Here is a 12,316-nt window from a genome sequence, read left to right on the forward strand (position 1 = left end):
TTTTTTTGGAGAATGTTTAGTTTAGATGATAGCTTGATACACTGTGATTAAACAGCTTTGGAAATACCATTCTCAGTGACTGTCACTGGCACGCAAGAAATAAAGTAGTGTTGTGCCTACTATAATTGCTGGAGGAAATAACTGAAATTTAGGAGCTTAGGAGAAAAATTATGCAGTCTTTTCTAAAGAGCTGGGTATGTTAAAGATATGACTGTTTGGATATAAAAGATCCCATTACTACTTTTAAAATCTGTGGGTTCCCTGACATTGTTACAGCTAATAGTTATTTGATTCACTTCTACCATGGTGCCAGAAAATTGACAGACTTGGCATTAAAGGGATCACATGATGAAGTAGGCGCTGATGTTGTTGCTGAGTTTTCTTATTTCCTCTGACAGCTGTAAGGACCTTGGCAGGTCTACCTGCTGGATTTAGGAAGAGCAACTGCTCGCCATCATGAATGAAAGCACACAGACATTATAACTAGAGGGCCAGGGCGGGATGAACAAATGAAGAGGAGGGAGAGAATATGTCAGGCTGGATGTCACTACTAAACTCAGAAATTATTATTCAGACATGCACTGGCTCTGTAGATAGCTAGCAGGGTACTCTGTGGAGGGTGTTTGTGCCAATTCCTTGTCCATCTGGCAGTTATGTAGGAAAGCAGTAATCCAGAGGTCTCTGTCAAATTGTGTCAGTGTTGTCTGCTCCTCTTTTACAGGATGCTCGTCAGACTTGTTTGGTATGTGCTAGATATATCAATCACATGAGACTGTTGGTTTACAGCCCACAGCCACGCTGAGACACACCAACAAGACTTCTAATGTTTACTGGTGGTTGGGTGTTTATGTTGTTGTCAAGTTACTGTCCTCTAGTAACTGCAGTTTATTGTTGGCACTATATGATTATGCTGCTGGCAGAATAAGGGTGACAAGCAGCAGGAAGAGGAAAAGAATAACTGCAGAGTCCTCTTTCACAGGAGTGAGGAAGTCGTCCTTCTTCCATTCTATATTGCCCTTAGGGACAAAAATAAAAGTGGAATTCTGCCACCTGTTCCTCTTAATTTGGAAATCCATAGCTTCCAGTGTGGAAAGCATGCACAGTTTATTAACAGATGTACTTCTATTTGTGCCTCAAATTCAAACTCAAATTTGTCTCATAGAACGGAAGGAATAATAAGCATCTAGGTTGAAAGAGATGTAACAGTGAGAGCAACAGCGTGAAGGAAAACTAAGCTATCACTGGTCTCCTGAGTCTGAAATGGCACAGTTGCTTTTCCCCAGAGCGAAAACAGATAGTGATGCTTATAATAGATGGAACTGCTGATCCAGGTGAGACCTATGTTGTCAATTTACTAGTCTGGAAAAGTATGAGAAAAAGAGCTGATGGCTGCAATAATTTTGGTAGATCTTCATAAGCGATGTATGAGAAGAATCTTAACAGGTTTTGCTCACTTCATTCCTACACTTCCTTTGAGTAAAAGTTCGCTTGAAAACTCAATAATATTAAGTCCCTCAGCCTTGTATCATGTCTGAAGTAGGTAAATATAAAAAAAGATTGAACCATGAAAGGATGGTGACTTTTTCAAGTCAGAAAAATTCTCTGTAGCCAAGAAGAATATCCAAATTAGACATCAAGCTATTAATATTCTAAAGACTATCTGAGATCAAAAATTGAACTAATTTTCATAGTTAATGCAAGATGTACAACTAGTGGGAAAAAAAAAACAACACCAAAAATCGAGACAGCTGATAGACTTCTACTGTGCAAGGATTGCACTCTAGCTTGCTGATTGCTCTGTTGCTTGGTTGTCTATCATACTCTTTGGAAACAGATGACCTTTTGCATTGGATCATATGGTTGGTAGACCAAAAGTTCATTAGTAGATGCTACAGGAAAAAAATTCGTAAGTGTAATGAATGTGACTAGACAGTGCAGGAATGGTATAAGATGCATCAGTATCATTAGTTCTTAAAAAGAAACAGAGAACTGTTATTATATGCTTTGGCAGAAAAGGGAGGTTTAAGTACAGGTCTTTTCTTATGTAACGTGTCTGATACCTAGGTCAAGATACAGTCTACAACACTGTGGATCCAAAATACATTTTTAACAAAAGTTCAGTTCCACATGGACTGAAATGTGAGGGAAGAAATCTTTAAACACATTTTCCATTGAAATCAATGAAGAAGTTAATAAGTAAAACATTAAGAAAATAAACACATAAATAACAGTAGACTAGACATTTCAAGGGAGTGACAAAACCTCTAGAATTCCCTGTAACAGATTTTAGTTTTTAGTTTTACCTGGCTCTTTCTCTCCTGAAAAGTGACATGGGATCCTGCTTTTCTGAGGTGGAATTTCTTCTAAAGAGTATACCTGTTATGCTACAAAGTAAGGATGGTGCATCAGCAAGATGACAAAGTGTTTCTACAGGAGGCAAGAGACACCAGCAGATTTCCAGCAGGACCTAGGAAATGAGCATGAAAAGGACCTCATTTAGTTGGTTGACTTCACCATAACACAAAGGAATAAACAGGAAAGGATTATGGCTTAGGACCAGGTTTGTTTCTCCTTTCTCACAATGGAAAGAACAAATATAAGATCAAGGTGGGGCTAAGTCTTTCTACACAGAAAACAAGACAGGGACAATCCAGCTTGTATACAGTATTAAAGCACTTTTTGCATGTGTAGTCAAGACCAGAAACAGATTGTGTTATCTCTCATATTTATTCTGGTTTTGGATGATGATGCCTAGGTTATGTACTCAGGGGCACAGTAGATTCCTATCTCTAGCATGTTGAAAATTGTTGATTATTAATGACACTGTTACAAGTTTTGTGCAACAAGGAAACTCCTTGGCTTGCAAAATCTTAGTGTGTTCCCAAACAGAAGTTTCTTTGTGTACAACAGTAGATGTTCCAAATGTTGGTGCTAATTTGAGGCCAAAGGCCTCTGTTTTGTAACAAACCCGGGGTGCCACTACTTGTGACTTAGGGGAAACAAGCCCACTGAAAACTATTTAAAGTCACACGTTACCGTCTAAGGCTGTTTTAGATAGACTGAGAACTACTCTGTGCAAGAGGTAGCTGAGTATCTTTCAGAGCTCTTCAGTAAGTTTTGTGCTTTTTAGAATCAGCTCAACTCACTTGCTTAAGTGCAAAAAGACTTCTAAAAGAGAATGACAAGAAAACACAGAAGTCAACCAGCATGTTCAATTTCTGATTTCAAAATGAAGAGATTAATAGAGTCTCTATATTGTGTATAAGTCTATGTTGTGTAGTGGCAATGTATTACCTCGTGTTCTGGAGTGAGCCATGGAAGGCGTTTTCTTGTTTGCCACTGTGCTGCAGTGGTGAAGGCAGAGTGGAGAAACACCCGTTTGAAAAAATAAGGTGAATATAAGAATTATAGGTAAAAGGTAAAATTGAATTTCAGCCAATAATCAGGAGATAAACAGCCTTCATAAGGCATTCTGGATATTCTTTAATGACAGAATAGTGAGGGTTTTCCACTTTGCATCTTATCCAAAAGTAACTCTAATCCTTGACAGTGCTGGCCTTAGTCAAAAGGCAAAGTCATGCCTTAACAGGGATGGTGACAGCACTTGTCTGCATTTAATTATTTCTTGCAGTGGTGCCTCTCACTGTCCCTGTAGTTTATACTTTGCCCTGTTCTTAGCTGCTTTCTAGAAGGCATTTCACCTCAGTGCACATGCACATTCCTCAGTACCCCACTGCCACTGAGATTTTGCCTTGAATTTCCCAAGTTTCCTTCTCCCTTGTTGGCACTCTGGGAGAGGTGTCCCCTAGGCCTGTCATACACATTGTATGCACCCTTATCTCCTAGATTTACTTGTATTAAAGATTCGCTTTTTCTTCTCTTTATTCTTCTCCAACCAATTGCTATTTAAAGGTGTATTTCTCCTCCACATGACAAGCGTTCACAAAATTCCTAAAGTTATTTTCTTTTTCTGTTTAGATTTCTTTAAAAGTGTACGGTTATGGGATTGGGTTTTTGTGTTTGGGGTTTTGGTTTTTTTGGTTGGTTGGTTTTTTGTTTTGTTTTTTTTCTGTGAATGCGATTTTATAGAGGAATATTTGAATATTTTAAAGAGGAATATTTGAAAATATATAATAGTGTGCTATTTATTGGTATTTTTTTCCTGCTGAAGACTAGAGGATGCTGTGTACATGCAGATTACACTACCTACAACTAATAAAAATTTGAGTTCTTTTCAACCATCTATTTCAGCATTTGCATGCAGCTAATCTCATGCTGCTTCTACAAAGTGGATACTTCGTTATCTTACTCCTGGCATTTATTAAGATTCTCCCTTTCTCAATGTGGCTTCATTTAGGAATCTTACAGAAAACTGTCTCTAATTTATAGCAGAGGCTTTAAATAAGAGTCAAATGCTACCTTTATGAAGTTCTGAATTAAGTTACGTCTCTGAGTTGTACATTACAAGAGGATTTTTAGATGACCTGCTTATCCCTAAGGAACCCTCCTTGCAAGATGACAATGAATGCAACTGACTTTCCCACAGCATTCTTCACTGAAAACCCTTCACGAGTATAGGTACATCTTGTCAAGTATATCTTGACAGTCGACCTAAATAATTCACTTGGTGTGACTTTGAGGCCATACGCATGTGTCTGCTGATACTATTCTGCCAGTATAGCGAGTACAGTCTCCTCAGACTTTTGTCTAGAGGGAAAGACCTCTACCAATCTGCTCATCACATCCTCCAGCAAAGACTCTACATTTAAGTCAGCATCTGATCACATATGTAAGGCAAGAAAGAATCTGCTTCTCTTAGGAGACACTTCCCACTCAACTAGTGCTTCAGATCAAAGCAGTGATCCCAGCAAAGTGATTATACTTATAATCATTGTTCAGTTGCTTAGTTAATGTTACACTTGGGCACCTACCAAATTCTGGGAAATAAGCCTCAGTTGAAGTGCTAAGAAGTGTGTGACTTTTACCGTATTCACACCACCCTGAAAACAACCTTGTATGCGTGGCAACATCCAGTTCTCCTTTCCTCATCTGAGATCAAAAAGCAAACCCATTCCTTTCGTGTGGAAATCCAGACCAAGAGAAAAACCTTCCAAGGTTCTGGCCATGTGATGTCTCCTGCCTTTCTTCCCTCTCCCAGTCTCTCGGGAAGCAGCCACAGCGATAGGTGTGCGTGGCAGGCTAAAATGTGTGTGCATACCTGCGCACACATGGAGACGAGCGTACTCCGGCGAGACATTAACGCTTCTCCATCCTTACAGACGCAGGACCTGAGCATAGGGGAAGCGGCGCCTGTCAACTGAGGGCAGCCCAGAGAGGGACGCGCGAAGGCTGTGGGCAAGGATGTGCACTTAATTTCGTACTAACTCCAGAGAGGGACGAGCACATTCCAGCTGGGTGTGCTAGGGAGAGGAGGCACACGGAAGGGGGAAGGGGTGGGGGGTACGAGTTGGAGCGCAGTCCGAGTTCCGGGAAAGGCTTCCCCTCCACTCCCACGACGGACAGACGGACGGGCGGACCGATAGCCCCCGCCCCGGGACCGCTCTCCCACACGTGGGAAGGGCCGCATGAGGGCGGGGAAGCGCTCCCCGCCTCCACCGGGTCCCGGGCTCGGCCCGCCCGGCCGCCCACTCGCACGGACTGACTGACGGACAGATGGACAGACAACGCGCTCTGGCCCCGCTCCAGGCCCTGCGCAGCGGCGACGTCCCCGCTCCCTCCCCGCGCTCCCTCCCCCCCTCCTTCTCGCGCCGACACCTGCGCGGGGGCGGGCGGGGCGCGGCCCCGCGTACCTTCGCGCGGTCGCCCCGCCCCCGCCGCCGCCGCCGCCAATAGGCTGCCGCCGCCCGCCCCCGCCCTACGCCGTTTCCGCAGGCAGCGCCCTTTGCGCAGCGCGCGGAGCGGCTGCCGCCCCCGCTGCTTGGGAGCCCGATGTGACCTGCCAGAGAAAATGGCGGCGACGGCGGGGGATCGCGCCTCGTCATCGGGATTATCCTCGGGCGCCGGCGCGGAGGCGGCCGCCGCCGCCGCCACCTGCGGGAGCCTGAAGGGTGGCGCGGCGGCGGGGAGCGTCGCCGGGAGCGGCGGGGGGCTCCTGCGGGAGGCGGGCGGCGGCGGCTGCCAGGAACAGCGCTCTGACTGGAGACGGAAGCAGCTGCGTAAAGTGCGGAGCGTGGAGCTTGACCGGCTGCCGGAGGCGCCCCTCTTCCTCGCCGCCGCCCTGGCCGCCTCCTCCTCTTCCTCCTCCTCCTCGCCGGAGCCCCCCGAGACGCTGCTGCTTCACTACCTGCCCGGGCCGTCGCGCTCCAGCCCCGCCAGCCCGGCTGCCTCCCCCAGCCGCTGCGCCGAGCTCCTGGAGCCGCTGCCGGCGGGGAGCTCGGCGGGGACGGACCCCGCCGCCGAGCGGAGGATGGAGCCGTCCCCCGCCGCGAGGTGAGAGGCGCCGGGGGCTGGAGGGGCGGGCAACGCTCGACCCCGGGCGGGGGCGGATGACAGCGGCGGGGCCCTTTCCCGCGGGCAGAGCTCGGGGGGGAGGCTCCAGCGCTCCGTTCCCCGCCGGGTGCACGGCCGCGCCTGGCCCCGGGCCGGTGGCGGATGCGGGGGCGGTGGGAGCTGCCGCGGAGCGCAGCGCTGGGGCGCGGCGGACAGAGCTCGCCCGTCTTCTCCGGGGTACCTGGTGCGGGCATGCAGGAGGGTGAGTGGCCGGGCCGGACTGCCCCGCTGGGCGCCTGCAGCTGTCAGCGGTGCGGCGGGAGCGGGGCCGCGGGGGACGGCCCGGGTGCGGGGGTGCGCTTGTGTCTGACTTCTGCCGGAGTCCCGAAAATCTTTGAAGTGCGGGCTCGGGGCGGCGGCGGGGCCGGGGCTGGATATATCAGCGGCTGCTGGGACGCGGTGCCTGCCCGCCGCTCCGCGGGGCCGGGCCGGGCGCGCTGGGGGTCGGGCGACGGCTGTTTCCCTGCCCCGGGTGCTCCCCGGCTGCTGTCCGGGCAGTTTGCTGCAAAACTGAGTAATCTACTCTATTTATTTTTTTTTTTCCCCCGCGGAGGACTTCTCTGAAGTCACATTCTAATTTGCAGCATCGCGATAGTGCAGAACTGATTTCTTTTAGCTCTTGGTCAGGAGAGGAAAGGCTTTAAAACATAGATGACCTCCTGGTTTTCCAAGAGAAAGTAGTTTTGTCGTGATTTAGTCTAGGTGATAAATTTCAGTGGTTTCGTTCAGTGCCCTGGTGTTCGAAGCCCGTATTTGCCTTCTGCGTGTACTAATTGATAAGTTCCATTTTCTTGAGAACTGCCTGTATTACACCTATTTGAGAAGCGTGCAAGTGTTCAGGATGAAATCGAGCTCATGTCCGCAGTGAAGCAGTTGAAGTACTTCAGAGCGTATTTCAGCTTTACCGTGCACTTGCAGGGTCTGACTGGTGTGTGTGTGGGAAGGCACTGCAGCATGACTGTGTAAATTTGATGTGGAGTTGACAATTTCACATGGATTTCTTGTAAGATTTTATATGGTGTGGACTCTGTAGTTTAGATCCAGGGACCTATTTTAATGATGCCTTACAGTTTGGCTAATCATTTAAACCTCGTGAGAAACAAATATAGTTCCCATTTGGGACTTGTGTGTTCTTTGTGGTTATGTCTTAGGTAAACCTCAAGGATATTTTAAAAATGTTGACTTAACCTGGGACTATTGTAATAGGAACTGTTTTCTGGACCAGTGTCCTGTTTATGTGTATTCTCAGCCATTCAGATGGATTTTGGCCTGTTTGTAGGGCAAGGTAAAAATGCTTGGTATGGTGTGGTTATGCAGATAAGAAATGGCTCTGTACCTACAAAAGGATTAGCAGGAAATCGTAAATGTTTTGGGGAAGGGAAATAATGTATGAATTTTAGTGAGTGCCCTGCCTTTTTATAACTCTTGGCACCATCTTTGTCTCTATCAAGTAATGAAATTATAATGTACTGTGTCTTGTAATACAATTATATCCAGTTGCATGGCTTTCAAGGAAAATAAAGAATCAGTATCGGAACATGTTTAAAGCAATTGAGTCTCATGGTGATATCAAGTGGGAGTTAGGCTTGACATTGAGAAAGGCCAATATATGTTGCATCGATCCTGAAACACTGCATCCATCCTCAAGAGTCCCACAGCAATGACAGAGCAGCTGTGGAATTTTTTTCCTTTTCACATGAACAGTTTTACTTACTCTTAAGTACCTGTATTTTGTCAAATCAGTGTATTGCATGTGTGTACAAGTTAGAACACTCTTAAATACTCTCTGATATTTGACTAGGAATGTTAACAAATCTTAGAAAATACTAAATGCCAAGTGATTCTCTCTTTAGTATTTTAGTGAGAAGGTCTACTTTGAATTTATTTTAAGTGCAGTTGAAAATACATGGCAATTTAATAATGATTGTCCTTTGGAAATATTCTATAAATGCTCATGTAGAGTCAGTAATTCTGTATGCTTTGTTACTAATAAACGGATGTTAGAGTATTACTTTGTCAGGCTGTATCAAGAATTTAAAACATCTTTCTTCCTTCATTTTAATATTAATTGATTTGTTTTAACTGAAAGAGGCTAATTTATATGTAACAGTGTATTATGTATTAAAGGTGTGTGTGCAGCAGTTGTCCAAATGTTTATTAAGAGGCAAAACTGAAAGGCATGATCTAAATAATGTATTATGTGGAGGTTTTATATTCTGTTTTTAAATACAGGTAGTTGTAGTTACCTGTAAGGATCTACTGCTAGTTAGAAGATACTGCGCTTGCTCCAAAGTCCCCGTGTCAGTCTCTTTGGTATTAGTTACTTTCCTTTTAAATAGAGTTTCTGTGTATGGTGGAAGACCTGCATGAGCTTCAAAATGAAGCTGAGTAGGGAAATTGACTGCTGTTTAAGTTATAGATGTAAATATTACTTTTTTTTCTTAAATCTCTCAAGCATTCTGCTTGTGAGGAAGTAGAGTGAATATTTTCACTGATCTTTTTATATCGCTGCAAGAGGAGGGGGGAGTTGTTTTACTAGGACTTGCAGCTTCAACATAAAGCACTTCAGATCTCTTATCCTGTATAGCTTCTATACTGACAATGTGTTAATTTTCCTTATAAAAGGATCCAAATAGTGAGGTCAATAATAACTGTAGTCTGATTTCTTGTAGCTTGAGGAAAATCCATGAAGGCAAAATGCACCTCCTTCTCTGCGACCTTAACAATGTGGTTTTAAAACAGTCAAACCCCTTAGGTGGTGTTTGTGTCTGAAATTGATATAGGTGACTTATTGCATTCCCAAGTACAGGATTAGTTTATAATGCCATAAAAATGAAAAGCAAGAAATATGACATTCATGTCCTCTGCATGCAGTAACCACATCCTATGTGACTTGTGTAAAAATTGTTTGAAAATGTATGTGTTAGTTCAGCTGCAAGATAACCTTTGTAGATATTAATACAGTTTTTCTGCAGTTGCTTTTTGACACCTGCTAGAGACACCCAAGACGCACTTCAAAACTGAAGTTTTGTCTATATGTACAAGTGCATTAGTAAAAACTCATCACTTTCAGCTCTGCTCATCAATTTGTAGCACCTTTGATGGAAGGACATGAATGCTTTTAACAGAACACTGAGAGTTGAAGTCGGAACAGAGGGAGAGCATGTAGAGTGAAAGCACAGTGTGGCTAAGGTTCAACTTGCCTTTTTTTTTTCGTGTTACTGAAATGATAACTTTCTCTGCTTATGTTGTCAAAATATAGCTTAGGTTAAAAAAATATAGCTTATTTTTTATCCTGGCTATTCTTAACCAAGGTAAAATATAATTTTGTATTTTATCCAAGTCCCTATAGCTGGATATTTGTAACTGTTTGTTTAAATAAACCACCAAATTTTCTGCTTCCAGTTTGAGCTGGATACTACTGGGAAAGAAGATTCACTTTCTACCTCTTCTGTGCTCTGTGGCTTGAGAGCACCTTTAGAAGAGGGTCACCCTCTACCATGTCTGATTTTTATCGCTCTTAGTTATTGCAAGTGGTAGGGTTCTGCTTAAATGGTCTGATCTGGTATGGCAGTTTCTTTGTTCCTGTGCAAAGTAAATAGATTGTAACTAACTAATCTGGAGCTTTCTGTCTCATTGGATTTAGTGATACTAAAGGTTCAGTCTCCACTGTCACTCAGTGGAGTCTAAGTAGTGCTTAGTGCAATACCTGTGTGTAGACATGTGCAATTGTACCTTACCCAAAGGTCAAACATATAGAGCACAAGATTTGAAGATCACTTTTTCCTTCTGTTTGGTGGATTTGAACTTCACAAGACCTTTTAGTGTACTGAGATGTTTGTTGTCATTTGAAGTTGTAGTAAAGGTACTGGTGCAGCTGTGCAAAGATTTATGCTGCTGCAGGAGAGCGTGAGGCAGGAGTGGAAACAAGCATCTGGGGGTGGAGTGACTGCGAATGCTGCTTCCAGTATTGGTGAAACTTGGCTTAAGCTTGTTTAAAACATAAATTGTATGTTACCATGTAGCTGTTCTTTAAACAAACTTGTAAAGCTAGTTTTCAGCAGCAGTGGTGATAAGAGGACGGATCTGGTTTGAGTTCTGAGTTTCTAATGCTAATCTCAGTGTTCTCAGAGGATTCTCTGCAGAGATCCAAGGGTTGTCTTAATTTACTTTTATCTGCTGTGCTCTCTCTTAAAAGTCTAGAATTACAGTTCATTCTTTTGCTTGAGGCAAAGTAGACAGAAAGCCTTTAAAAGGGCTTCATTACTTGTCTCTATCTGACTAGGAGAATGTGGTTAGGTGAAAAGTTGCTTTCTGTTACTTCCCTCCCTTTTTATCTTTAAGTAGAGGCTGAATGTATTGCTGCAGCATGCTTCCTCTTTCCTGTTTCACCACACTGTAGAAATGGAAAATCCTGGTTGGTGGTGAATAGTCCTGATTATTTTTTCCTGTGTGTTTGGAGTTTTGGGGGTTTTTTGGTGTTTTGTTTTTTGTTTCTTTTTTCTGTTAACCTATGGGTTATGCTTTGTTGTTTGGTTGGGAGTTTTTTGTTTGTTTGGTTTGAGGTTTTTGTTTGCTTTGTTTTGTTGGGGTTGTTTGATTGGTTTTGTTGGGGTGCTTTTGGAAGATCAGTTTTGTTGGATCTTGGCTGAAAAATGTCCAGAAAAAACCAGCAGCTCTAGGTACTTGCTACTAAAGAGTAGTTTGAAGTGGGGAATTGTTTACCTTCTGTCTGAAAACTAGTGAAGTAGTTTTCAAATTGTCTTAATAAAAGCTGATTGACATATCACTCCCTCTCTGTTTTGCTAATAAATGTCCAATTTTTTTGATGCTGTTCAGCATCTGATGACTAAGGATTTGAAGGTATTTGGAAAAAGTGGCTGTTTTTTCTTTTTCTTTAGACTTAGAGTGTCATTTAGTGTTCCTGTTTCTGAGATTAAACTGGAATTTGAATCAGTTTACTTTTGTTTCACACTGTCTCTATATATTTCTTTTGTGTCCCTGAAGTGTAAACTATTCAAATCATTCAAGGAAATATAATACCGTTTATTCTCATCTCTCTTGTACTAGTATCCTAATTTGTAGTGGAGTGACTGCTAGTATGCTTATTGTGTCAGAGGACTTCAATTCTTTCCTAGTATTTCCTTTCAATAGACTTCACACTGCTGTTGATACTGCAGCTCCTTGTAACTTATCCAGGGTCACTGTGGAAGGTGGGAGTAGAGTGCTGGAAAATGAGTTGTCTGCTTGACCTCACTGACATCTGACCACATCTGACATCATGTTTTCTGAGCTCTTTTCCATCCTCTTCTTGAGCTTTCAGTCATCCTGCTTTTGAGCAAATTGAAATGAGTTTCTTGCTCAGCTGTCAACAGTGCTTTTGGGAGCTGGTAGTTCACCCTCAAAGGTGTGCAAATATATTTCATTTCAGTTGTTATTTCTCTGAAATACCCTCTTACACCCTGAAGATTTTTTTTATGTCCTGTATGACCATCATGCTTGTATCACCAGGATTGCTCCTTTCAGATGCTGAAAGAGCTTGGTGTAAATATTTGAAATGCTGAAGGAAAAAAACCCCTAATTTGTCATAACAACAAACTGAGAAACAGTTTGGGTTTTCTTATACAAATTGTTTCTGTTACTTCCCATTCGACTGCCAATAAAATTCCTGCAAAATTTTTCTTTAGTAATTCCTTGTATTCTTTAAAAGGGAAACTTCAAAGCTTAGTGGATGATAGGGTCTCCCCATTGCCTTCAGGTAATATTTAAGTGTTTTGCATCTGGAGATGTATACAAAAATGCAAAT

General features: G+C 43.4%; 1 protein-coding gene across 1 annotated transcript in view; it reads left to right on the plus strand.

Annotated features, from left to right (window-relative positions):
* Window positions 1-5,228: 5,228 nt before the first annotated feature.
* Window positions 5,229-12,316, plus strand: part of MAP3K1 (mitogen-activated protein kinase kinase kinase 1) — a 58,046-nt gene continuing 50,958 nt past the window's right edge. The window contains exons 1-2 of the mRNA XM_017811093.1: window positions 5,229-5,248; window positions 5,707-6,450. Of these exons, the coding sequence (XP_017666582.1) occupies window positions 5,229-5,248; window positions 5,707-6,450 (764 nt within the window). The remainder of the gene's footprint in view (window positions 5,249-5,706; window positions 6,451-12,316) is intronic.

Source organism: Lepidothrix coronata, unplaced genomic scaffold (assembly GCF_001604755.1).
Source record: "Lepidothrix coronata isolate B3197 unplaced genomic scaffold, Lepidothrix_coronata-1.0 Scaffold31, whole genome shotgun sequence".
Taxonomy (NCBI): Eukaryota; Metazoa; Chordata; class Aves; order Passeriformes; family Pipridae; genus Lepidothrix; species Lepidothrix coronata.